The sequence below is a fragment of the Perna viridis genome, chromosome 12 (genome assembly GCF_037379345.1).
Source record: "Perna viridis isolate PV_CMFRI_1.1 ecotype Kerala chromosome 12, ASM3737934v1, whole genome shotgun sequence".
Taxonomy (NCBI): domain Eukaryota; kingdom Metazoa; phylum Mollusca; class Bivalvia; order Mytilida; family Mytilidae; genus Perna; species Perna viridis.
In genome coordinates this window covers 30,923,824-30,951,476 of record NC_142456.1, presented here as the reverse complement: position 1 = coordinate 30,951,476, position 27,653 = coordinate 30,923,824, and the positions used below count along the sequence as shown (strand labels likewise).

Below are 27,653 nucleotides of genomic sequence, written 5' to 3'. Positions count from 1 at the left end.
ATGAATTTTGTTGTCGCTTCCACGTGGGGCTTTGATGACAGATTCGTTGATATATAAAGGAAACTTTCCACTGGAATTCTTAATTTCTGATGCAATCAATGGTCATTTGAAAGGTGAATCTGTGGCCGTTCGCATCCCTATTCAGTCGTAACCCCATATACAGAGAAAATGATAAGATAAGTGATATAAGTAAAATAGACTTCGTGCCGATACGCCGTATCCCAGCGGGCCCATTTGCACCGGGCAAGTATCTGTATTGATCCCTGTATTTAAAAACAAACAAACAAACAACAAAACAGAACAGAACAAAAATATATATATATATATCCAACTCAACGAGCGTCCCTTCTCCGTAAATCTGTGAAGCAAATTCGGCCGATGTTAATGTTAAACCTCACTGCTGATATTTCCTGCTTTTTTTAATTAGAGAAGACATTTGTAATCTATAATTTATTTTTAAAAGGCAGAGGAAGCTTTATATATATATTTTTTTAAACAAATCAAAACCATGGATTTTTATTGTAGACTATAAGAAACTGTAAAAAAAAAAACAACAAATAATACAGTTCAAGATTATTGATTCCACAGAGTGCTGGTAAATAAAACCCTAGTTGAAGTCAAAGCAAAGAGATCATCGGATCAGAATAGTAAGAAAGAATAACAGGATATTCATAGTTCATGGACAGGGATTAGACTGAGAAAACAGACAACACAAAAAAACAAATAAAATAAATATCAAAACAGTCTTAAAAGTGGAGGAATTTTAGACAAAAATATCAAAGGCTTTTTTCACTGATATAGACATACATGACTCCATCAGCACAATAAATCAACGTTTATGGTTTTTCAATGTTTAACAGCTCAGGTTTGAAAGTGCAATAATAGTTTTAACCGTACCTAAATATTCTACTCGGAACTTCTATGTAATTATCCATTCAATAGAACAGACGACCTTATGAAACGGCATGCCTGTCTGTTTGAATGAAAATGTTTAGAAAAAGACATAAATAATACAACTTGTACTCCTTCTTTGCTGTTTTGAAAGGACTTTTGTAAGTTTGTTTTGCCTATCAAAAGCAAAACTGAGATTTAGTCATGGGAGCATTGCGCAAATGTGCCCTTGCGATGTCATAGATGTATTTGTTTACACAATAATTATCTTGTCCTTTACTAGTTACGAATGAAAGGGATTGAAACAATCACATTGCAATGAATTCTGCACAAACGTGTTACGATTGTATTTTTTGTTTTTAAAAATTCCACACTGCTTGAGAAGGGGTTCAAGTGTTCTGCATTGAAATATAAGTATGTATGTCTACTTTCATTTTTAAAAGGAACCTTTTGAAATTTGATATTACTTCAGTGGACTTATGGTTAGACACACAATGCCTGTTGCTTGTAGTAAGTCACTTAACATGTCCTTATATATATATATCTTGGAAGAAAAAAAAATACTGTAAATATCTTGAAAAGAGTTGACAACGTCAAGCTTAAGCGCCTCATGAGTTAAACTTAACTTACAGCAACATTAGGTCTTTACCTGTACAATTTGTATATTGACTATGGAGACAAGTGACACTGACCAAAATAGTAGACAGACACTGAGACAGACAGTCGCCAAGTGATACTGTTTCTAGAAATTCCAGCCAAACTTACAGGTAACACTGGAAATTCAAGGTTACTTAAATAATAATATACAGTCCATGTTTCCAAAAGATGGATCATCAGTGAAGTCTAAATAGATTTAAATGAAATAATACAAAATGAACAAGCAGTTCAACTTTGTTTTAAAGAAAAGCAGCAATTTACAATTTACAAAAATACATAAGACTCAACACTCACTCTAATTACATTTACTTACACTCTTAGGCTCTCCTGTACTCATTAATAATGGTCCCCCGCCTCTTTCCCTCGCTCCTTTTTTATTTCTTCAGAATTGCCCTTTTTGTAAGGATTTTGCAACACCATTTAAAAATAGTAACAGTATGTTAATGAGTCTGATGCAATACACAGTACATGTATCTGTTACCTGGACACTATTAGTAGGGCTCATCAAGCCACCAGATCTTAGATAATGACTATTGATAATTATTGTCCAGTATGGGCTAATTAAACTTATCATGATTTCTGATGAAATGTGTGGATATATAACAGACCTATTATAACTATTATAACTACACATATCTTGTATTAAAATGTTATACATGCAATTAAATGTGTTCTTACACCAGTATAGAAAATAGTATCAAAAATATTAACTAACATGTATTCAAAATCATTACATTACATGTATATGAACATCATGTCTACCAAAGTCACTGTTGAAATAGGTAGTAAGATGTGTCTTAACAAAATTTAGTCAAGAGTCACATTGATTTAACACATTGTGGTTTAAAGTTCACTTCACTTGATCTGTAAAATCATGCACAGTTTTATCTCTCTTAATTTTGATTCCTCTACCAAAAAACTTGGGCTTACTGATTCTTGGTTACCATGAGTCACGTTAGTATGGTTTTTGTTATCATTTTCATTTCAGAATCCTTTTCACTCAAGTAAACTTGATTTAAATGAAAGCTAACATGTCTGGAAACCTTAGGAATGTGGAGTCCTTTGCTGGTCCTTTTGGCCATGTTGGACAAGGGGACATCTCAGATGCACCAAGAAGTCTAGGAAATGGTCACAGTTCCCGGCCATCTTCCCCACTGAAATTCTTTGCCAAAGCAAAGAGCAAAAGCAGTGACATTTTCAAAGGCATTGCTGAATATGTAAAAGATGCAGAAAAGTTTTTGAGAGGCAAGTAGAAAGTATATATCACATATATAGTCGAACCTCGATGTGTCGAACATGGATTAGTGGAAATCTCGGATAACTCAAATTAATTACAAAGTCCCAGCAAAACTCTCCTTACTCCAATACAATTTTACCTTGGATGACTCGAACTCGGATGAATCGAAACCTTGGATAACTCAAGGTAATTAATTACTCCACTCGATAGGACTTCGAGGTTAATTAACCCTGTTGTCTCGAAGTCAACTAATTAGTTGGAAAACTGATTGCTTTATTACAAATCATGATCGAAGTGTGTTTTAACAACTATTAGTGTGGCTTTTAAAATTAATTTGTTGACACTCTTTATGGTTTGATTGGTTTATTTAATTAATTTAAAATTGTGCGTGTTGTTAGAAGAAACAAATTTTATTAATAACACGTGGGAATTTACACTAACAGTGATATCGGATATTTTGATATTTTGAAAAATTTTGTAAAAAATACAGATGAATTGTAATGGTATCTGACTATTTAATGAAACATCAGACAGACGATAGTAAGGGTATTTCAATGACTACATTTTTTTCGCCAGTGAATTTGAACTTTTATCGTAATGTTGTAGAGCACGTTGTTTGACGATACTCCTGATTGTGAATCAAACAAAGCAGCATGTTATGAACTATGACGTTTTTGATATAGAAAAAATAAAAAGAAAATTAAGGAAATAATGTTCTTGCAGTAATGTATCTAGAAGCATTAAATGTGCTAAGCCTTTTAACAGTGTAACTTTACCTTTAGCATATGCATTTCATTAGAAATTTGTTCATGTTCTATGTCATTTTCACATCTGATTTTTGATTTCAGAGACTCAAGGTCCTGAAAATGAAGAATGTAAAACTATTCACAGTTTCCTGGAGATGACCAGTGGAATAATAGAGAAACTTGGCAGAGATCACATGAAAGTGGTATTCTTCGGAAGGTAAACTGAGTAGAAAAAAATGTGAAATACATCATCATTAAGATTGTAGAATGTTTATTGAGTTAACCTATTTTCTTTTAATCTCTTGTGACACAGTCATCATTGCATCTTTGATTGAGAGTTTTCATGCCTGTTTCACTCAAACCTTTAATATGCATAGGAAGCATTTTCAAATTTTTTTTTACTGTATACTTACTTCTGATTTTGCCGATTTCGGCATTGTTTGTAGACGTTGTAAAAATCTCCTCCGTCTTAATGAGGGTTTTTCACTTTCTTGCATTGGACCTTTCAGTTAGGATGCAAAAAGTTCAGGACCTTTCATTCTTGAATGCAAATTTTATTTCTAGTTTTATTACATAAAATATTTGTCTATTTAGCGTACCCTTCTTTTGAAGAACATATTTATAACATAAAGTGAAAGCATAATAGCAAAAACAATAGCAAGACTCATGAGGTGAATTTATAGTAATTTTTTCTTATATGGATCTATTATGTACCAATTTTAACACACATGAGTGTAACCTGGATGAGTTCGGAGCCATTTTAACTATACATTTAGATGTATTGTATACCAATCTTAACACACATGAGTGTAACCTGGGTGAGTTCGGAGCCATTTTAACTATACATTTAGATGTATTGTATACCAATCTTAACTTAGATGATATGGTATTATTCAATTGTTTGAATTATGCAAATGCATTCTTTCATTTTTTTTTTCATTTAGAACTTCAAATGGGAAGAGCTCAGTCATAAATGCTATGTTGAGGGATAAGATTTTACCGAGTGGTATTGGTCACACTACACATTGTTTTGTACAAGTTGAAGGGACTGATAGTGCTGATGCATACCTTCTAATTGATGATTCTTCTGAACGACAGAGTATTAATGTAGGAAGTTAATGATTTAGTACTTTTAACATGATACTTTTTATATTATTTAATTCTCTGAGTGCCTTCAGGTGCACATCTTCACTAGTCATCCCTATCTTGGGCAACATTTTGCCCACTTCCAGGTGTATCATTGTGCTTCAAGTTTATTCTCTGATGTTTGCCTCCAATTGATTTTGATCATCCTTGCTTTTTTTCACTAGAAGTCTAAAATATTGCTTTTTTTTCATCAGAAGTCTAAAATATTGCTTTTTTTCACCAGAAGTCTAAAATATTGCTTTTTTTTCACTAGAAGTGTAAAATATTGCTTTTTTCACCAGAAGTGTAAAATATTGCTTTTTTTCACCAGAAGTGTAAGATATTGCTTTTTTCACCAGAAGTCTAAAATATTGCTTTTTTTCACCAAAAGTCTAAAATATTGCTTTTTTTCACCAGAAGTGTAAAATACTGCTTTTTTCACCAGAAGTCTAAAATATTGCTTTTTTTTCACCAAAAGTCTAAAATATTGCTTTTTTTCACCAGAAGTCTAAAATATTGCTTTTTTTTAATTTAAGAGGTCATGTGAGCAGTTTACAGAATTTCCCAAAATTTACTTTCCATTTGATGCTTGTTACATGTAGGGCATTTTTCGTCAGTGATGGATCTTTTCAGTGTGAAAATAGTTTTGTAGATTTGTTTTCATGTATATAAGCCCTAACAAGAATGTTACCACAGATTATCACTTTTGATATTGTATATTACAACTTGATGTGGAGTTATGACTGCCTTGAGTTATTTTACTTTTTCTTCCTGGTTCAGAGTACTTATATATCTGTTTAATACAGCAAATATATCATTAAAGGTCAGATGAGTACATTTTAAAGTAGATCACATAAAAACAGGAAATGATTGCAAATGAGACAGTCATCCACCAAGTACCAAGCAATGAACAATTGAACTTCTACAGGTCACCACATTTTCTTCAAAAATGATGGGCAAAACCCATACCATAAAGCAAGGTGTAAAGACCCCAAAATAAATAAGTGAAACTGTTAATAAAAGAACAAAATCTATAGAAAAAACTTCAAACAAATACATTACCTTATACAGGAAGTTCAGGGAGTAACTAGTTTTTTTTTTTAGATAAAGGACTTCTGAAAAAGTATACCAACAAACTTCTTTTGTCTAACATTTTAATGTTCCTTTACAGTCAATCAAACAGTTAGCTTCAAATTTGAGTTCTGTGAAGTTGAAAGAGAATGCCTTGATCAGGATCTGTTGGCCTCAGGAAAAGTGTCGTCTGCTGAGAGAGGATGTGGTCTTTGTTGACAGGTAATTTGCTCTTTTGTACATGTAAAATCAGACTGCCTATGAAAACAGGAATGTCCTAACGGTGTGTTCTCTTCATAATTATGTATATAGAGAGAAGCATGTAGAAAACCATGATTTAATGAACAGATCTTGATTATATAAAATTGTCACAACTCTTGAACAATGCAAAACTGATAAAGTCTGTGAATGATGCTTTGTCACTGGCAAAGAAGTATATACTGATGGCAAATTAGTGAATGTTTCCAAGGCTCGTGTCATTTGTACATACAATGTCAGAATAGTTACAAGTACAGACTGAAGTTATAAATCACTGTAGCTCTATATTCCAACAAAAACTTTTGTACAGCTTAATTTAGTACTCCTTTCTCCAAGGCCCAATGTGCAAACTCCTTCCTAATGCCCTAACGTCAGTCATCAAACACGTCATAGATTATTGAAATACAGGAAATCTTGTAATGTTATTTAGAATAAAAATTCACAACACATGTATTTAGACAAGACCTTATTATCCCTTTTAAAAGGTTGATTGATGATGTAGATACCAGAAATGTATTTTTCCTCAGTGGACAGATTTAAAATGGGGAGGGTTGTGATCATGCCAAAGTATTTTAAACCCGCCACATTTTTTGTACCTGTCCCAAGTCTGGAATTTCTGGCCTCTGTATGTATTGTTTTGTTTTTACTTTCAGTTTACTTTTATGTTGCTGTAGTATATGGGGATAAAAATTTTGGTGTACCTGTGTATAATGTTTTTTGGGCGAGCTGCAGCCTGTCCTCTAGTGTGAGGGTTTCCTCGTCATTCATTCAGGATCCATGGATGGCCTTGAGCTGACATTTTTCATCCTGGTGGTGTTGTTGCCTCTGACATATTCACCATATCCAATCTCATTGTATTAATAATTCAGTACTACATGTACCATCATTTCAGTTATTTTTTTTATATTATAATATTTCTGTATTTCAGTCCTGGTATAGATGTAACTCCAGATTTAGACTCATGGATTGATAAATTTTGTCTAGATGCCGATGTTTTTGTACTGGTTGGAAATGCTGAATCTACTCTCATGCAAACTGTAAGTGGTTAGAATTTATTATTAAAAATAATAAATGCCATCAATGTTAGTATTATTTTTTTTAAATATTTTTAATACATTTGACATTTATATTTTTTACACACACATTTGCAGTAAATGGTTATTGCTTGACAAGAATACTACCATTGCACATGATGTGACAGTGTTAATTGAATCATACATCTATTCTGAGTTGCCAACACTCCTTCATAAAGTTAATTGTTATTTTAAGAATGCTGTCCAAGTTTATATATTTCCTGTCTTCTGAAAAGATTATATTGATCCCTGACTTATGCAATAGGAGACTTAAGGTTTGCACTCCATCCTTCCAGCAAATAAGTTCTGATAGCATTTATGCAATAACTCCATTTTCTGTACTTGCAGATATACATTTGATACTTGATACACTGCTTAACCATGACAAGTTACGGATCAAATCCAAATTATGTTCTGGTCAGTTGATTTTTTGCTGAGTTATGGCTCTAGGATTTAGCAAATGAACACAGACTCATTTTTCTACCCTTTTCCTCAGTTACAATATGGCTTGAAGTTTGCATTTTCTTCTACAGAAATGGTTCTGGTAGAGGACTTGGTATTGTCATGCATACTCTTATAATGCTTGTTAATTTTGTAGGAGAAGAATTTTTTCCACAAAGTGAGCTCCCGGTTATCTAAGCCAAACATTTTCATCCTCCAGAACAGATGGGATGTCTCGGTCAATGAAGAGGATGCTGATGAGGTTTGTTTCATGCACAGTGAAACCTGTCTAAACTGAACCCTTTTCGGCTGTAGACTCTCTAAATTACAGACAGAAAAAGTCATTTTATTATGGAATAAATGTGTAACAGAGTGTAAAGTGTGAAAATAAATTGCGGTGAAATTGAATTGACACTCTGGAAACCAAAGTAATTTGGTTTACATTATCGGGAACTTTATTGTGCCACATCAAAGTCCTCGAAGCATTTAATGCCTAGGTTTTTGTTTAACTTCAAAAGGCATTGCTGTGGTGTTTGTAGCATTTAGACAATTCTTTTGGTTCATATGCACATTTTCAGATGAATTTATACTTATTTCACATTCGCACATAAATAAGTTTTAATTTTAAATTCACAGCATCATTAATGAAGAATTTTAAAAACATTTTTTAGGTTAAAGAGCAGCATTACAGCAGAAATACTCAGTTCTTGACAGATGAATTGAAAGTAGCTGATAAATTAGAGGCTAAAAATAGAATATTTTTTGTGTCAGCAAAAGAGGCACTGATTAGTAGATTGCATGAAGATGCTCAGACCCCTACTCCTAGTAAGTTGTTTGGGGGATACACACATTTAAGTATCACCTGACCACTTGTCCGTCTGTCTGTCTGTCTGCTCATCCTTCTATTAATTGTTTGTCCATATATCTTATGTATGTACTTGAGGGAAGATAAATATTGTCTAATGTTTGCAAAGGAGGAAAATCCAGCTTTAACATGATTTAAGTCCATTGGAAGCTGGCAATATTCAAAGAAAAAAATCAAAACAACAGTAATTTTTTTTTACACAGACTTTAGGTTAAAAACATTAGCTATCGTTTTAAACCATTGTTTTGCCACCATAACCAGTTTGTAGATAATGGTAATTTAATTAACATTGTCCAATTCTTCAAAAAGTCTACAACAGTACCAGTGCTTAGTTTGCCACTTATTTTCCAAAATGTCATATACATATTGAGAATCTATTTAGACAACAACACCTCGGTAAACTGCAATGGAAATTTTATTAATTTATTGACATGTTAACCTGTCTAGGGCAGTTTTTCAGAACCAGAAGAATCATAAATAAAACTTGAAATGGATATATTGAATGAACAATTATGATTGACAGTAGAATTATGTAAATAAACACATTAATGGTTTTCTATTTACATGATTTGTTCATTTTCAAAATTAATTTTCAGCGGGTGTTTTACAAAAGAATCACACAGAAAGATTGTTTGCATTTGCTAATTTTGAGAGAGCATTCGAGGTGCGTATTATTAACCAAATATCCAGGTAGACATATTATTTTTTAACATTTGCATATTAAACCAAAAAAATAATTACTACACAGTTTAACAGGTGAACATTCGCCCCGTGCAGGTCCGGGTGTTAAAAGAATAGGCCTGCAGCAGCGCTAAGCTTGTTGTAAAAGGCGACTAAATAGTGCTGAGAACCTTAGCCGGGAGCTAGGGCGCCCTGCCCACAGAGCAACTGGGATGTGTGCCCCAGGTGGTGGAATGGGGTACCCCTCGCCTGTTACATTTTGGGGTTGTCAGGCTATAATACGGAAAACCTGACCGCAAACCATAGTGGTGCACCGTGTTGGGAAGGATGCCACGTTCCTCGCACGTTAAAGAACCCTACTGTGGTATTCTCCCGGAGTAGGGACCATAGGGCTCCGCCACAAGAGGCTAAATTGCCCAACCCTACCCACCTCCCCCTATTTCCAGTGACAATCAAAATTTGTCGACGCCATTGTTCTTTTGTCCCATCCCTTTTTCTTTTCATCATCATTTCATCGTCTGAATATAGCTGAAATATTGCTGTTCGGATGTTAAACCCTAACAAACTAACTAACTAACTAACTACAGGGGAACATTCAGTTCAATGTTGTATTGTTAATTATTTATTTATTGGACAATTGCTTCTGATATTAAATTCTGCTTTTCAGGTTTTACCTTTTTTGTCATTTCCAACTTTGTCTATTTCTGCTTTATTTTTGTGCATACAAATCATGTATGTTATTATCACGTTTTGAATTATTATTAGTTTCCTTGTTTTAATGTATGGGTTTTTTGTTTCAGTCCTGCATATCAAAGTCAGCTGTACAAACCAAATTTCAGACGCACTCAGAGAGGGGAAAGAAAATTACAGCAGAATCTTATGATATCATGGATAAAACTTATAATAATTGTCTGGAAGCATGGTAAGAAAACTTATCCTATTTGTATAAGGTAAATTTGTAAACACATACAAAATTATTTCACATGATTTTCACCTGCATTCGGCAAATACAAGTTGTGACAGAGTTATCCTAAATTTTATGTTAATCCAGCTTTCCTGTGAATTTTACAGGAATGTTTCATGTGAAAATCACATTTATTTGTGATTATGTCTTAAAAAATTCATGCATAGCAAATCTTCAATTGAACAGACATTTCTTACTAAAGAGACATGCATATTCCTATTTTTAGCATAGATCATATGAATGCATGTGTAGATAACTTCATCTTGGTAATCTGTTAAGCAGGGTATGACATTAAAGGTTGTCCTATTGCCCAGGACAAGTTTTACTGCTAAGCAGGATATGACATTAAAGGTTGACCTATTGCCCAGGACAAGTTTTACTACTAAGCAGGGTATGACATAAAAGGTTGACCTATTGCCCAGGACAAGTTTTACTACTAAGCAGGGTATGACATTAAAGGTTGACCTATTGCCCAGGACAAGTTTTACTACTAAGCAGGGTATGACATTAAAGGTTGACCTATTGCCCAGGACAAGTTTTACTCACTTGTGGACAAGTAGAAGCTAAATCATATTTGCCCAAAGAACAACTGACATTTCCTGATGTATCAAGTATAGACAATATTTGGGACAAGCTATAATCATTTTCGGACAAGTGAAATTTGTCATATAATGGCCTGACAGGACAAGTATAAAAAAAGTTGATGTCATTCCCTGCTAAGACTTGTACATCACATACTTGTTTCGCCATCTAGGACAGTGTCTAGGATAAGTATAATAGGAAGTATTTTACAGGAAGTACATGTATATATATCTTAAGCATTTGCATGACAAAGAGTGGACAAAGAAAACTTTAAATTGATCATGATCTGACATTTTTTATTAGTGAAAAACAAGCCCAGACAAGACAAGAGACAGCAGATGAGTTGGAGTATATGGAGAAGCAGCTTATATTATTAACAAATGAAATCAAAGATAAGATTAAGGATATGGTTGAGGAAGTAGAACGGAATGTATCATTTGCGCTGAATGATGAGATTAAACGACTATCAGCGTTGGTTGATGAGTATGATAGACCTTTCCATCCCGATAATCTTGTACTTAATGTTTATAAAAAGGTATGTCACTATTATTACCTTATCATCTTTTAAGTACTATTCTGTGTAAGAATCAGGCAATGAGTGGCTCATCATTTTTCTCAATTTGGTCTTTCTTGCCTCAAAAGATACTCAAATACATCTAGAAAACATCGAAAAGCTATTAAAATTTATCTTGAAGCATTGGTGCCGTAGATATTTTTTGACTGCTTATATAAGGAAAATGTGCATGAAAATTTTCCCGCCATTTTTCCGTAGTGCATTTCAACTAAATTTGACCTATCAATATCTTAAAAAGGCAAACTTTACAAACACTTTGACAGTAATTTCTTTAGGTTATGAAGTATGAATACTTGGATCATGCAATAAAATCTCTTGTGTATTTTTTCTTCATATGCCACACCTTACACACATTTTACCTGATTTTAAGAAGGAGAAGTACTTAATAGTCACGCCATAATGCAATAATCTTGATATGTTGAAATATATATTTTCTCTAAGAAAAAGTATCTAAAAACTCTTGGTTCAGTTTTTCACTGTTCAGTTTTACTTCCTGTTTTATTTTTAGAATAATGCAACTACAATACATTTGAAGGCAATAACTACATGTACTTGTTGGCATTTGATTTTTATACTTTTGAAACTGTTACACTCCAAATGATTGTTTTAAAAATTTTCTGCTACATGCAGAGGTGTTTAAGTCTACATCATGTACATATTCTCAGTAGTTTCTACAAACTTTGACAAGTTATGCTCTACAGAATGTAAATCTCTCCATGTTAAAATGGAAAATATTAAAATCACACAAAAATAAGGATTTTGTGGATTATTTTCATGAAATATCGCAAGAGATACAAATTCTCTTTAAGTGGCATTAACAGGTCTGCTATGTGGCGTCTTATTGTGTGCAACTAAGTACTTGCAAAAGTATACAGTGTGGAGAGTTATATATCTGACTGTATGACTTCCTTAGAGATATTTTAAAAATATACCATATTTTTTTTTATCTCAATTTGATATTTTTTTAACAGTTTTTTTCATTGATTTTTTTCTCCTCATGGACTCATAGGTAAAAAAAAACTGTACATAAAAAGACCACAGAAAGAATAATAGATGGGATATTTTGACATGAAAAAAAAAAACAAAAACAAAAAGAAAATGACAAAACAAACAAAAAACAGCAAAACAAATGAAAAACCATTGAGTAACCTTTGAAAATCCCATATTTATATTTTACTCTAATGATTTAAGGAACTGCACAAGTATGTAGATCATGCTCTGTGTAGAAATTTAACTGGCAAATGTTCTAGTGATGTCATGAAAAAAGTTCACTACACAGAAGGGGAAATCACAGGTATTGTTGGCATTGTTACACTGCTGTGACCTTTACAAGTTGACCTTATGACCTTGTAAAGGTCACATGGCTTGTTGCCCTTTTTGTATCCCTGTAGCATGATAATGTATGTATCCTTGATAACAAACAGAGTTTTTTTAGCTTTTGTATAAATTTAAAATTGGGAAATTGTTTTTGGAATTTATTCATTCAAAATCTTTTTTTAAAAAAATCTGTTACAGAGAACTCTGTTTTAAAGTTTATGCTTTTACAAAATCATGATAATACCTTCAGATGTTGGATATTTTAGACTTACATTTGGTGTATGGATTTTTTTTGTAAACATGTATGTACATGTACATGAGAAATTTCTGATTGGAGTACCACTGACATAAATTGTTTAGAATATCTAACTTGTCAAATTTTCCTCCATTTAAAATCATGCAAAAGTATAAAAAATATCTGTGGATGCATTCTGAAGGTGTTTCGGTGTAAGGCTTATTTATTTTACAAGGTATATCTAACTCTAAAGGGACAGGTTCATTTCAGTAGAGTTAAAAACCATGGAATGGACTTGTTCCTTTCATTTGTCACTTTTGGGATTCTTTTTTTCATGGCACTGTTTTCTCTTTTATTGCCTTCTTTATTAATAAGTGTTTTTTTTTTTAATTTTCACACGCTTTCAATTATTTTAACCATTCTAAACTAAAATTCTGTCATTTCTTAATGGTGCCAATGATGAAGAATTTCCAAAAAAAATTTCAAATGTCATTTGAATCATGGGGTACATGCATTGAATTCTGGGAAGTATCACATGGCATGCTATTCATGATGTCATCTTTGTCATAGGAATTGCATAGTTATGTGGAAGAAGGGTTGGGACGCAATGTACAACTGAGATGTTCGAGCGTCTTACAGCGGCATGTAGAAAGTACACAAAGAGAAATGACAGGTACCTTGTAAAAGGGATCAGGACTTACACTACTATTACTAACACTGCACTAGATAAAATATCAAAATAACTGAGCTAACAATGCTCCAGGGATTAAATTTAAGAAATATTTCCACTATGTAAAATTAGCTAGTAATACAAAATTCCACTCACAAAATCTGAGTTTCTTCAGTTATTTTTTTACTGCACATTTAAAATTTGCAGAATCCCTTAAGCAAAGTTTAGCAAATGGAAATAATAATTACTTGAAAATTGAATTTTAACTGGCATTTAGCAAGTATTTCCCCTTAAATTCAATCACTGTGCCTAGAACTGACCCTGAAAATTCCAAATCAAAACACCTAGCAATACTATGCAGATTTGATATGAATCTTATCATCATTTTTGTAGCTTCTTCTATAGTATATATCCTTTTTGTGATTAAGTGGTTGTTAGTGTAACTTCTAGTGTTCCATTTTAGTGCTTTGTATTGCATGGTTTCAATCAGTAGATTGTAAAGTATATATGGATTGTCTAAACATTGTCTTCAGTTAGTCTGTAAGCTTTGTTACCTTCTGTTTTATGCTTTTATATATTGTAAAATCTGTTTATTATATGGAAAGCTGTCTCTCATATTTTATAAGCTATTTCAGATCTTGGTTGGGTCATTTATGCGATATTTTAATACAAGAAAGTTATGTTACTTCATAAGAAAACTGTTGAAAGAGAAATTTCCTCGATTGTAGAAGTCATTATTTTAAAAGTGTTTTTTATAAATATTCATTTAGAGAAAGGACCTCAATGATGATACATATTTAAAATTGTACATGCAAGTCTTTGCTCCTTGGAACACTCAGCCCTATTGATTTCATTTAATGCATTTCCAATTCAAATTTGAAAAAGTGATGGCTCAGGGAAAAAGTTGAAAAATTTAAAGGGACTTAATTTTGAATGGAAAAAAAAAATTTAAACTTACAATATTAAACAAAATGAATTGGTTTTAATTTGTTAAGATACTTTTCAGTGAAATAGAACTTATGAATTGCTGATAAAAGCAGCTTTCAACCACAAAATATGTTTTTCCATTTTTTCTAAGATCGACTGGCAGCCCTGTTGAAAGAAGAAGAGAAAAGCCAGCTAATGAACTCTTTACCAAAACGTGACTTTGAAATAGCATATAAACTTGACTGTAGAAATCTGTGTTCGGAGTTCCAAGAAGATATTCAATTTAGGTTTTCTCTCGGAATTACGTCATTGGTGCATAAATTCTTAGGATCTCGGGGAATGAAGCAGATGTTATCAGGTGGTAGTTCTTATGTAAGTATTGGTACCTATTGAGAAATTATACTCCACTCAACCATGTCAATCTGAGTGGGTGGTTTATTTGAATCCCCTAGTCTGTTCTTCATTGGTCCGTCTGCCAATCTGTCCTTTTGAATTTCATTACAATCACCTCGACCGCCACTTGATGGATCGACTTCTAATTTGGTATGTGGCTTTATGTAGACGGGACATACTTTGTATGCAATTTTAGTTGATGATGTCAACTTTCTGTATTAGTGGATGCATAATCAAAACTTTATTTTTGTACATTTAGATATACATGTATGGGAATTTAGTGTAAAGCATTTTTGTAGTTTAAGACCAATTATATTCATACTGACTTGTTTTGTTAAAGTAATCAATAAACTGTGAACATTTTGTAAGGATTTGCTTTTCCCATGTTAATCTTTGAGTTTTAAAGTGTGAGATCCGCCTCTCAAAATTTTCTTAAGGTAAGAGATTCGCGGAATTTTTTTTTATTCACGACATGTTTTGACAAGAATAATTTGTTAAAATTTTATGCTTAAATTTCAAAAAAGAAGAAATATATGCAGCTAAATCTCCAGCATTAACACAGAATTGTTATGGGGGAGATGTCTATGTTTTCCTGATCTTATTTTCAGTATTAGTTTAAAAACTGTGCAAAAAAAAAACTTACGACTTGCATAGGAAATGCCTTCAATTTGCTGTATGTATAAATGTATATGTAATGTTTTGAAAGAATATTTCAGGTTAGTTTACTCGCCTAATTTTGCCAAATTATTACTCACTGAACACATGTCCAATCATAACTAGACATATAGTGGTTGGTGGTAACAAATACGCCTCCCTCTAAATTTTGCAGGCGAAAAATGGGCCATAACTCTTGAACGTTAAAATTCTAAACCCACCATCAATTTGAATGGCATATTATGTCCAATTTGAAACAACTTACAGGCTCTTTTAGGACCACTGCATACTGAAAATTGTTGAACAGTGTTTTGTTGAAATTTAATTACTGTAATTTTAAATAAAAAATATATTTTACAACTTCTGCAGTAGTGAGAAATATTACTCATCAATTATGTTAAAAATTTCATAATGCCATTCACATTTTCACAGTAAAAACATCCCAATAATTTTTGAACAGTAATCTTTTACTAATAGATACTAAGCTAAGCAAAGTTTCTTATCAAATTTAAAGAAGATTAATTTTCTTTTTATTCAGATTCAACGACCAATAAGTGGCACTCCCATGACACCGAGAGCAGAGCTCCAACAACAGGATAATCAGGTGTTAATGTCTGTCATCACCACCTTCGCAACAATAACATCCAGATCTACCATGGGTGGTGTTATAGCTGCTGGTTTGGTGAGTTAATTAAATGATTTATGGTCACATGCTCACCAGGAGTACAGAAGATCCAGGGTTCAAAATTCCAAGCCAAGTCACACCAGAGCTGACATTTTTCATCATGTTGGGGTTGTTGTATCTTTGACATAGTCACCATATCCATTCTTGTTATATTTAAGATTGGTAGTGTCTGCCTCACAGCTAGACATGTGGTATTTTTAAGGGATTTAGTGGTGACTAGTTGGCTCTGAGCAGGGCATAATCTAGGCAGCGAAATGGAGATTTAAATTGCCAAGAATTTTTAAAACTAGTTAAAAGTCACTCAGAGTCTGAGTCAGAATAACGTGTCCGTTATGTCATGCCTACCTGTGGTCTGTTGCTTCTGTGAACTACTAGTACCACTGTAAAGATTAGGCTTAGCTATTTGTTTTGTGAATCTTTCCAGACCTTAATGCATGAATGTTTGCTATAGGAAATTAGATTACAGTCAATCAATCAATCAATCAACATGAGTGATATGTGTCTTTGTAATAGAATTGCTATTGAAATTTATCAAAGAACATTGTCAAGCCTTCAACATGGAGTAACAATGAATACAAAGTTAACTAAATTATTCAAAACCCATTTTACTTTCACTCAACTACAAAAACACAAATGAAACTAAATTATGCATAATCCTCTATCAACTGACTTACACATGTTACGCTCAACTACAAAAATACAAATGATGGAAAAGGTACAAGCACCACAAAATAATGAACTATACAAAACACAATAAAAAGGGTTTCATTTTCATAATTCTATATTACAATCTGCAGAGGAAGTATCTGTCACCCAGTTCAAGTACAGTTTTTGAGTGGGAAAGTTGATTATTATGCCCCAATTTCCCTTTGGCAATTAGAAAGCTTGATTTATGTATAGAATTTGTTCAGGTTGGCAAGTTAACTTCAACTGTGGAAAAGCTAATCTTCATTTAGAGTTTTCCCATGGAAACCTAATTTTGAAAAATCCTAGAACACTAAGGGACTGGTTGTAATTTTCCTGTTTGACAGGTATTAAAGGTAGCTGGTTGGAGAGTGGTTGCTGCTATTGGATCACTGTATTGTTTGTTATATATGTATGAATGGCTGTCCTGGACAAATAAAGCTAAGGAAAGGCGGTTTAAGTCTCAGTATGTGGAGTATGCTGCCAGTAAACTACGACTAATTGTTGATCTGACCAGTTCTAATTGTAGCCATCAAGTACAACAGTAAGTGGTTCATTTAGAATAACTTTAAAAGTAGTACTCCAGCTAAGAATCATGCAAAATATGATACATGGTTGGAAAGCCTACTTATTTTTATTTTGATATTTGATTTAAAAGGCTTGAGTAAACATGAAATAACAATGTGGATTTTCATAGAACCTGTGTTCATAAGAGATATAAATTATATAGAATTCAAAATTAAGGGAGATACTCTGTAATGACACTATGATACAGTAGAAACCATTGGGTTTTCAGTGTGAATTATCTCTTAAGAGCAGACAGATTGGAATGTATGATTATACATTTCATCATATATACATATAAAGCAACTTAATAACAAAAGTAAAAAGATGTAGTCTTTTTTGGGGTGTATCACATAAAGACAGATACTTAAGTCCCAGACATATTGTTTTTTGGCCTAACAACACTTGTTCAGTTCCATTCTGATCTTACTGTTGTGGTTGTCTCTTGTCTGATGTCATATTTTGTCCAAACAAATCCCAAGTTAAATGGAAACCTGTCCAAACTTGGTGTTTTCTGAAGTTCCTCTATAGTTTAAATGTTTAAACCTTTAAAACCTAACACCTGCCTACACTCAACAAATCTGTAAACCTGCGAAATTTAGTTTGGGCAGGTTTCACTGTATTGCATGTACTAAAGTATTTCGTTTTTTCCACAGAGAATTGAGCTCCACTTTTGCCAGGTTGTGTAATTATGTTGACATGTCAAAAGATAATTTAAAAGATGAATTACTCAAATTGGATAAAGATATTAGAAGACTTGAAGACACATCTAAACAAGCCAAAAGCTTAAGGTAAGTTATAAGTTTATTTTCTAGAAAAAAAGGTAATTTAAGATTTACAAAATTCTCATGGTCTTGAATGTTTGATTTGTTTTTGAAAATCTTGTACAAAAATTAGCATGAATTTCTTTGTTTTTCATTTGCTTTGAAGATTTTAACTCTTTTCTTACTGATCGAATGAGCAGAAAATGTTTAACTACTGTCGAATGCAGGAATGACAGCATTCCAAACATGATATTGTATGGAAAATGACTGTGTAATGTACTTTTCGTGTGTAGGTTAAGTTTACAGTATTCTAAATAGCTCTAACTTCACTAATATTTAATTCTTCGGATTTGATATTTTAGATTATTAAAATCAAATCTTTTTTTTGCAGAAACAAAGCTGATTGGTTAGACAAAGAATTAAATGCTTTTATAGAGGAATTCCTTCAACAGAATGATTAACATTTGTAAAACGTCTGTTGTATGCCATTGTGGTGATATTCTAAATTCAATGAATTATATGATCAGCAGTTTACAAATCAGATAAATGCTATTGTTGTTGAAAACTGTCTTATGGAAGCAACCATTTAATTTCCTGGCCGGGGGCGAGGGGGGGGGGTGAGAAAATATATGTTATTGTTATTTCTGACTTGACATTTTATTTTTATACTCTAAGCCTGTCCTGGATTTACCCAATTGTTCATTCTGGATTTATTTTAACCATACATGATTGTCCTACCTTTTTACTTCAGATTTGATCCTAGCCCTCCCCATAAAGATTTAATGGTTGCTTCCTTATCTGTTTATTCTGACATCACTGAATATCAACTACAGTGGGAACTTTGTAGTCCAACTGTCTAATACTCTGTAATGGAATCTTGTAAATGGGAATTTATCAATATTTTATTCATCTATTTATCGGAAATAGTGAAATTGAAATATTTTAATGTATGCAATAACTTCTCCATTGACAGCAGTCTGACATTTTTGGTTGGTTCTAAAGTTAATACTTTTGGCATGTGTTGAAAAGCATTTGAAAGTATCAAGTTTACTAACATAATTGTATTTCAAGAACATGTTTTATGAAACATCATTTTTTAATTGCTAAATGATGTTATGGGTTAGGCAGGGTCCACTGTACATACATATAATCCTATCCAAAGTCAGTTTAATCTGTGATACATTGACAAGGAACCATCTTTGTTTTGTTGATTTACTGAATATGTACATGTAATACATATATAAAAAGCAAAGCTGTCAAACTTCATTCATATTTATTTTACTCACAACAAGGAGTGGAAATTTGTTTTCTTATACTAAAAATTTGGATTTGAGAGTATCTGCCTTTTGAAGATTTGTGTGTGTGCCTAACAGCTGGAGTCTTCAGTTAACTTAACAGCATAATATTACATGTTATTGTTTTATTTCAGGGATGATTGTATAAAGTTGTCAAAAAAGTGGAAATTGGTAAAATCAGAAATAAATAAACAGTAAGAAAAAAAGAATTGTAACAGTAAAATCCTGATTTCAGTTGGTGGAATTCCACTAAAAAGCAGAAAAAAATCATCCTTGAAACTCATACATGTATATGGTTTCATGATGCTTCTTAAATATATTGTTGTACATTGTATTCAAATATGTGGTGTGAAAAGAACTACATTGTACTTGCTCTTTGTGTATATGTACATGTAGCTGCAATTGCTATAATTAGTTGGGTCATAGTTACATGTATTTTAGCTATATGTGTCTGAAAGGTTTGATATCAATTTTTAAGGTAATTCCTGAGTTCTGTAAATTTTTGGTTAAGAATGTCAAATATTAAAGAGTGTTCAAGGTAGCAGGGACCAAAACCTGATAGTTCTGTCTGATAGTTTTCTCTACACATATAATATACATTTTGTACTGTCAATAGTGAGTGTGTATACCTTTTTTTTCTTTTGTTTTAACATGTATTTCAACTTTTCATTTCTTATTTGGCATCAGCCTTCTTTCATAATTACAATATTACCACTGTGTATACTCAAAATATATATCTTAAAAATCTTTTATAAAATCTTTATACATGTAGTGGATAAAATTTTGTACTTGATTTTAAAAATGAATTATCCAATTAAGTTATATCTGGGTAAATAGTATGGAAAGACTTTAAACTAAAAATTATCACAGGCCCATGGGACCAGGATTTTTAAAAAAATTTTTAATCACAGAAAATATCATTAAATCATTTTATTTCCATATTTGAATTATTATGTGTTTTCTAAGACGTCTTGCTATTTAATGCTGTTTATACTGTGCCCAGTTTTTCGTCTATCTCCTTCTCTGGGCATAGTATAAACAGCATTAAATAGCAAACGGACATGTCTGAGAACACACATAATAATAATATGGAAACAAAATGATTTAATGATATTTTTTCATAACTCTATTATGGAAACAAAATGATTTAATGATTTTTTTCTTTTTTTTTGGTCCCAAGGGCCTGTGAAAATTATGCTTAGGTGAATGAGACAATATAGGTATTGTGTGTTAATGAATTTCATGATTTTAAGGTGTTTGAATGAATTACAAAATATTGTGAAATTGATAGTGCATGTTCCAAAATAGTATGAGATGTTTTGTATAGTGGTTTTATTCATATGCAGTATACATACATGTTTATTGTTCTTCATATTTTCACAGCGACCTTTACAAACCTTTTGAAATCGTTGCTGTTATTTTTTAAATATTCACCATTAGTTATAAACAATAATTTGCGGTGATGAAATGTAAAACTTTTTGTTCTTGTTGATGTTTTTATATTCTCAGTTTAATTTATTAGATTGTGTCATGTAGCTTTTGTGTTTATCTTGCCAAATATTATTTCTTTTTTCTGAAAACTGAATTTTCAGAATTGAAAATTTTAACTGTCAGAGATACTAACAAAATAAGGTTGTGGACCTTTTCATTAGGGCTGTTTCAGATGAGAAACAAGGGGAAGGAACTTTTATTTGTATATCGGTGGGTGTGCAAGTCTCTTGACAAAATATAAAGTTTAATACAGAACATCAATAGAACTTCTATGGGTGGCTGCCCTGGTTGGAAATGTGCCTTCCCCGGGTACCTCATATCTTTCAATGAAACAGCTCTCTTATGTTTTACTTTATTATGCTTAGCTTTCCTGTGTTAGATATGTCCCAACAAACATGAAATAAAAATGGTTAAAGATAATTTCTCTAAGAAAGCAGGTTTGTCAACAGTACCATATTGAACTTTATTCCAAGTCTTATTCAGTGTTCATACATGTGTGTGATTTTTTTTGTGAGATATACATGTGTTTGTGGTATTGTATAATTTACCTGCACACAGCTGTCAATGAAATGTATACAAGATAAATTGAAATGCAAATAATAAAACTTTATCTGAAAGCAGTCTTTTTTTACTTAGGATATTGAGCATTACACTGTAAGATACTTATGTTCATATCTATAGATACACTAGTATGTATCAAATTTATCCTTGATATAAGTTTTATAATATCTATTTTACACTCATAGGGCCAAAATGAAGTTATGTAAAAGAAATTAACATTATCCTCAGCACTATTTTGATGTTGTTATGAATCTGAGAAAATGGAGTCGTTTTTATTGAATTGTAGGGATCTACATTTGGTGCTAAATAGTGTGGTACAATCATAAAGGAAACGGTTAGTTACACCTGGATACATGTATATGGGATTTGTAATTATTACCTGCTCATAGCCAATCAAAAGCATTTAAGGTTTTCTTTTGAAGTTAATGTGAAGAAAATATTTATAAAGAAATTATTTAAGAGACCTGTTGTATCTTGCAACTAAAGCTCTGTACAAAAATGTAGTTCCCAAGAACTTTAGGTGGATTCAGTGATGTGTACCTCTAATAAATAAAACTGAAGACATCATTATGTTTAAAGTATAATAACATTAAATAAATATTGCACATCGGTATTTCCAAGCTAAAAACAACATAACATTGTATAAAAAGTAAAAGAATTATATAATTAATAGAATTTAAAACTTGTCAATCAAAATTCATTTAATCAACCTGAACGGAAGTCAACGATTTCAATTTAGTAAAGATACAACATTTAGCAGAAATGGCAGAATTTCGTAACAGGAAATAGATGTCCAACAGGCCTGAAATAGGATCTTACAATATGGGAACCATCATATCAAATATCAAGAGACTGTAATTAGTAGTTGCTGAGAAAAGTGTGATGAAAATAATTTCCCTGCCCAACCAACATTTACCATACTATAATCAGATTTGGATAAAAATGGGTCAAAGACAGAAATGGCCAAATTTTGTGAAACGGAAAGCAGGTGTCCAACAGGCCTGAAATTGGATTCCAGAATATGTGACCTGAACCTGATGCTGGATACCAAATATCAAGAAGCTGTGATTAGTAGATGCTGAGAAAAGCCTTACTACAATAATTCCACCCCTGCAAGGAGGAACAACATTCATCATTTACCAAACATCATTTCCTCATGTGAAATTCGGCGAAAAATAGCCCTTTAATCACAGAAACCACGATATAACTTAAACATAACATAAATAAAACTTCATGTGACTTATAAAAAAATTTAAGCCTTTATTTTATTACCCTGAAAAAAGTGTTAAGAAATATACATATATATATATATTTGTTCTCTTGTTATGATGATTATAAATAGCCCTTGAAATTTCTTGCTCTCAAGAATCTGGAAGTTTGTTTTACTGGTATATGTATTTCATTTACGGAACTTCCAGTGTCAGGATTCCACACTTTTCCTAAAGCACAGTTCTAGAAAAATAACTAATGTTGAATAGAAACCTGGTCATCCCAGTAGTTCTGTCGACTTGTACAAATACACTATCATTACTGTAACTACCAGGTCATCTCAGTAGTTCTGTCAACTTGTACAAGTACACTATTATTACTATAACTACCAGGTCATGTCAGTAGTTCTGTGGGCTTGTACAAGTACTCTATCATTATTGAAACTAGAAAAATTTGTATTTGTAACAACTTGAGATATACATGTATGTAATACAAATTGGCACTAAGAATTCCAAGAATGCAGGATATTGCATCTTATTTTTCAAAAATATTTAGCAATTGCAAACCCTCCCCCATGGACACCACTAATAGCTATAGTCTGTTGCAACACTTTAAATTTAAAGTTAGACTTAACCCATAAGTGTTCTTATAATAAATATGAAATACTGTAAACATATTAATTTTTGAGGTGGAATGAAAGCTGTGAAACATAGCAACTGCAAAAAATGATACATTTACAGTAGCCTATTGACTTTCCCAACACTATCTAGTATATACAATGATGATGTTTAGACTGTAACCTGATGTACTTCTTTCAATATGTATTTCAGTAGCAGTCTTAGTAAGAATCATGCAAACACTGTAATATATGGTAAACCCCCAAAAAAGCCTACACATTTTTTTGTCATTAGTTAAAATGGGTCTATATGATGAAATGTATAATCATTCATTCCAATCTGTCTGTGTTTAAGAGATGATTTACATTAAAAATTCAATAATTTCTATTGTATTTCAGTGGCATTAGCAGAGTTATCTCTCTCAATTTTGAATTATATAGTACACTCCTTATAATATATATCTCCTATGAACAGGGGTTATATGACAAGTCACATGTTCTGTTTAGGTACCAGTATCGTATTGCATATCCCTGAGCAGGTGTACGTCAAAACATGGATGCTATAAAAATATAGTGCATTTTCTTTTTGCCTCTCTACAAACTAATATTTTGTCAAAAGATATGAACAATGACTTATAAAATAGAGCAAACATCACACTGTAAGATGAAGAACTTTTTTAAAAGAAAATCTAACATAATATCTTAAAAATGTTCCACTGAAAAGGTTGGTTTGGTGAGTGCAAAACGAAAGTGAAAGTAGGGAAAATGGCTATTTATAGTTCGAGACTACTTTTCTGTTCGATCTTCGTGGACTCACCCTATTTTCTTTGCGGGAAATTATTTTTTCACATGTCCTTAGAAATGCTACATAAGTGAAAGTTTTATTGAATCAATTTACATATTTTTTAAAAAATCCTAAAAATATGCACTTCACTATAGAAGTCTATGGGAAAATTAATACGATACTGAGACCTTTACTATAACATTTTAAACGAAATATCAAAAATAAAGAAATGTAGGATTTCCAACCATGAATTGTATTTTGCATGATTCTCAGCTGGAGTACTACTTAACTGGACAATAAACAAGGAGATTTAAACTTCTATCAGACTATTCAATAGTTATTGTCTTCGAATTCTTCATCGTCCAGTCACCTACCATAGAAAATTAATCCGGTAACTGTCATTTAATTGATAGAAAATTCCCTGAACATTATCATTGTATGTGTTATAATACTTTCACTAAATTAAATAAATTAATTGCCCGTTACTCAAAGTTAAAAATTGTAGAACTACAAAGAACACAGGGAGAACTTTGAAATAATTCATAGCACATAAAACATGATAAAAAAACGTGTAACAACCAAATAGTCTAATTTTATCAACTTTCATCAACACAATTATCTAACTGCAGAACAGCTTGTTTGATGTCTTCCATTGCTAGATCAATATCATCAAGTGTTGTATCTCTACCAACTGACAGTCGCAATGCATTTCTGGCAACAGACTCTTGTACTCCTATTGCAAGTAAAATTGGAGATGGCCTGAAAGAGAAATCGATCTGTAATAAAGGCAAACAAATGTTTTTTTCTACTAATCCCCTTTTCAGTCTATAAGCCATTGAAATTTCAATATGTGAATATAAAGAACTTAGTTTCATAGCAAATTTATTTTATCTCATTAGATAATACAACAAAATCTGGGAAACAATGCATTACTATAACCAACACTGATACTTGAAATAATATGATTTTCTGCTTTGCCTTCAAGGGAGCTATTTGTACTCCATTTGACTTTATTGTTAATGCACTGCAATGTTGTATGTTGCTGATGTCTTGTCGAACAGGAATATGTGAGCCTTCCTATAAAATAGGCTGTGTGTCAGTGTTAAAAAATTCAAACAATCACATCCTTACTGCATATGCATTACTTCAGACAGAACTATTTTGAGCCATATATGTTTTAGAGCATCTACATATACATATATACTAAATATACAAACCCAGTCAGAAAAAACTAGACTAAATATTAAGCTCAGATGCATAGTTTGCCAGAAATTGCAGGATCCTCATAGCAAAGTAGTTCTTTCCTCTACATGTCACTTAAAAATTTGGACATGTTATACTGCAGGTCAAGAACAGTAACTCTGCCAAGAATTTTGGCACAAATGGAGGAGCAATGAGAAAGAGTAATTGTTAAGACATTAATCCAGTCTAGTAATAATTTTAGAATCAGATCATAATAAATATCCACACAGATTCTTCTGTCTACCATATCTAAAGCTTTTTTTGCACTGGGAAAGATCTGCTGAGTACTGGCATTTGATGATCTCCCTTTGTGAATATAAGACATTGATCATCTTGTTATATTGCAGAACCTTCACATTAAACTACATCAAAATCTAACAAACAAATTGGAAGGATTTTGTATTACAGTATACATTGAAAGATCTAGTGAATCTATTTTCTGTACCCACATTTTTTTTCAAGGCGGACATCACTATGTATTTTTGGATGTATGGATAAAAAAATGAACTGATTCACACCAAAAATCTGTGACGCTCAGCTCCCATTTCTGGATATAAGAATATTGAGAAATATCTATCTAAAGAAGTTAACTGAAGTTTAGTTGATATCCTTTAACTCCTTACTGAAAAAAATTGGGTAGGGGGACAAATTTTATTTTTCATTTTTTATCTTTCCTACAGTAACTGTCACTCGTACTGGAAAAAAAAAAATGATTTTACTAGCACAAACATATCGAAAAAAGCTCTATCAAAGTGCATGTATCACTGCTGCTACACCAGTACCAGTTTTCATCAATTTGGAAACATTTTTCAAAGATTAGCAGCAAAACTATGATCTACTAACCAAAAGTTACTATATGATGATTATTTTAAATCAGGACCCAACAAGACACAGAATATTTCTGGTAATTTGAGTTGAGTATTATTTTTCAAAATGCATTTTGAAAATTAAAAAATCAGGGCAGGCGTGAAAAGTCAGGTTGGACAAGGATGAGAATCTAGAAATTTTTTTTATTATGGCCTTAGGGCAAAGAATATATTTAAATCAAATTAATACAATGTTGAAAATTCTCTGAATAATGAATGGATAAACTAAACAAAACACAAAGAATGTCAGGAGTATGATCACCTCTGTTTAAGAGCTACTTCATTTTTTGTTTGTTAATATATTTGTTGACTATCAACCAAAATAATTTATATAAATAAAGTCTTTATTCAATTTACCAAATTGTACAGACAGAACACTGGAAACAAATAATTTTCCTACCTACCTACCCAAAGCCAAGAGCTAGGATCAGGTAAGGTGAAACAAACATTGTTTTAAGTGTGGCCTGAAGCAATCCTACCTGTTTTGGTGTGGTTTCAAGCAATCCTACCTGTTTTGGTGTGGCCTGAAGCAATCCTACCTGTTTTGGTGTGGCCTGAAGCAATCCTACCTGTTTTGGTGTGGCCTGAAGCAGTCCTACCTGTTTTAAGTATGGCCTGAAGCAATCCTACCTGTTTTAAGTATGGCCTGAAGCAATCCTACCTGTTTTGAGCATGACATGCAGCTCCAATACTAGCTTGTAAATGCTTACACTTTGATAAAACAGCATGACCTAAAAAAAATTAATTACTCTATTATATAGACAGTACTGGTAGTGATTTAACTATTTTCTGTGCAATAAATTTGGATAATTCAGTGGTGAAATAAATTCTATAATTTCACATTCGAAGTATCTCCTACGAAAACATCAAATACAATCTGCCGATTACAAAATGAACAATTTATGTTGAAAATAGCAATAAATTATAAGAAACTCTAAATAATGAAAAGGATAACCAATGGTTATAGTGACTAATCAAAATATAGTCTGTTAACATATTAATTTTCAGAGTTTCTAATTTTCACAGATTCTGTGAAGTGAACATATACACGGGTATTAATTTTCACAGTTTCACAAACTGATTAGTGCTATATACTGCTAAAAATCAATTTCATGGGTACTATTTTTCTAGGTATTCTGTCCATTGCCAAAATAGTGAAAATCAGAACACCGTGACATTTAGTAGGTTTACAGTAACTCATGTGGGAATCAACTTGTGATAATATTTTAGTTATAAACTCTTTCTAATTAATTATCCTATTAAATTTTTCTGAACCTGTAATTTAAAAAATAATCTTGGTATTGCAAAAAAAAATGTATAAACAAGTAATCCACAGCTTAATACAATTTGAAATTAAAGAAAAAACATTCTCAAATAACAAAAGGACACATCAACTTTTTACACATAAATGTAGATTTATAATTCATTGTGACATTTTTCTCGTGGCATATACGTGTGATGGTAGTGTAGCAATAACTAAAACTCCCATATGGAATGTTCAACAACATTTTAGCAGGAATTTAATCAATAA

General features: G+C 32.1%; 2 protein-coding genes across 7 annotated transcripts in view; one reads left to right on the top strand and one right to left on the bottom strand.

Moving 5' to 3' along the window:
• Positions 1-897: 897 nt before the first annotated feature.
• LOC148602009 (mitofusin-2-like) lies at positions 898-21,461 on the top strand. 4 transcript variants are annotated; one of them, XM_088555921.1, is made up of 18 exons: positions 924-1,052; positions 1,524-1,658; positions 2,537-2,793; positions 3,634-3,748; positions 4,476-4,638; positions 5,828-5,949; positions 6,914-7,022; positions 7,657-7,761; positions 8,171-8,324; positions 8,961-9,028; positions 9,846-9,967; positions 10,895-11,126; positions 13,288-13,390; positions 14,466-14,686; positions 15,900-16,043; positions 17,078-17,274; positions 17,951-18,085; positions 18,450-21,461. In XM_088555921.1, exons 3-18 carry the CDS (start codon positions 2,568-2,570, stop codon positions 18,517-18,519), a joined length of 2,286 nt encoding a protein of 761 aa, XP_088412047.1. In that variant the 5' UTR covers positions 924-1,052; positions 1,524-1,658; positions 2,537-2,567; the 3' UTR covers positions 18,520-21,461. The 4 variants fall into 4 exon arrangements, with proteins under 4 accessions (XP_088412046.1, XP_088412049.1, XP_088412047.1 ...); XM_088555920.1 differs by lacking the exon at positions 1,524-1,658 and having other exon boundaries at positions 898-1,052; XM_088555923.1 differs by lacking the exons at positions 1,524-1,658; positions 13,288-13,390 and adding an exon at positions 12,357-12,459 and having other exon boundaries at positions 898-1,052.
• Positions 21,462-21,972: 511 nt separating this feature from the next.
• Positions 21,973-27,653, bottom strand: part of LOC148602008 (selenocysteine lyase-like) — an 18,099-nt gene continuing 12,418 nt past the window's right edge. For 2 of the 3 annotated variants that reach the window (XM_088555927.1, XM_088555926.1), the window contains exons 12-13: positions 26,784-26,853; positions 21,973-24,773 (exon numbers count right to left, since the gene is read on the bottom strand). In XM_088555927.1, the coding sequence (XP_088412053.1) occupies positions 24,611-24,773; positions 26,784-26,853 (233 nt within the window). In that variant the 3' untranslated portion in view covers positions 21,973-24,610. The remainder of the gene's footprint in view (positions 24,774-26,783; positions 26,854-27,653) is intronic. The other variant, XM_088555928.1, reaches the window with a different exon arrangement.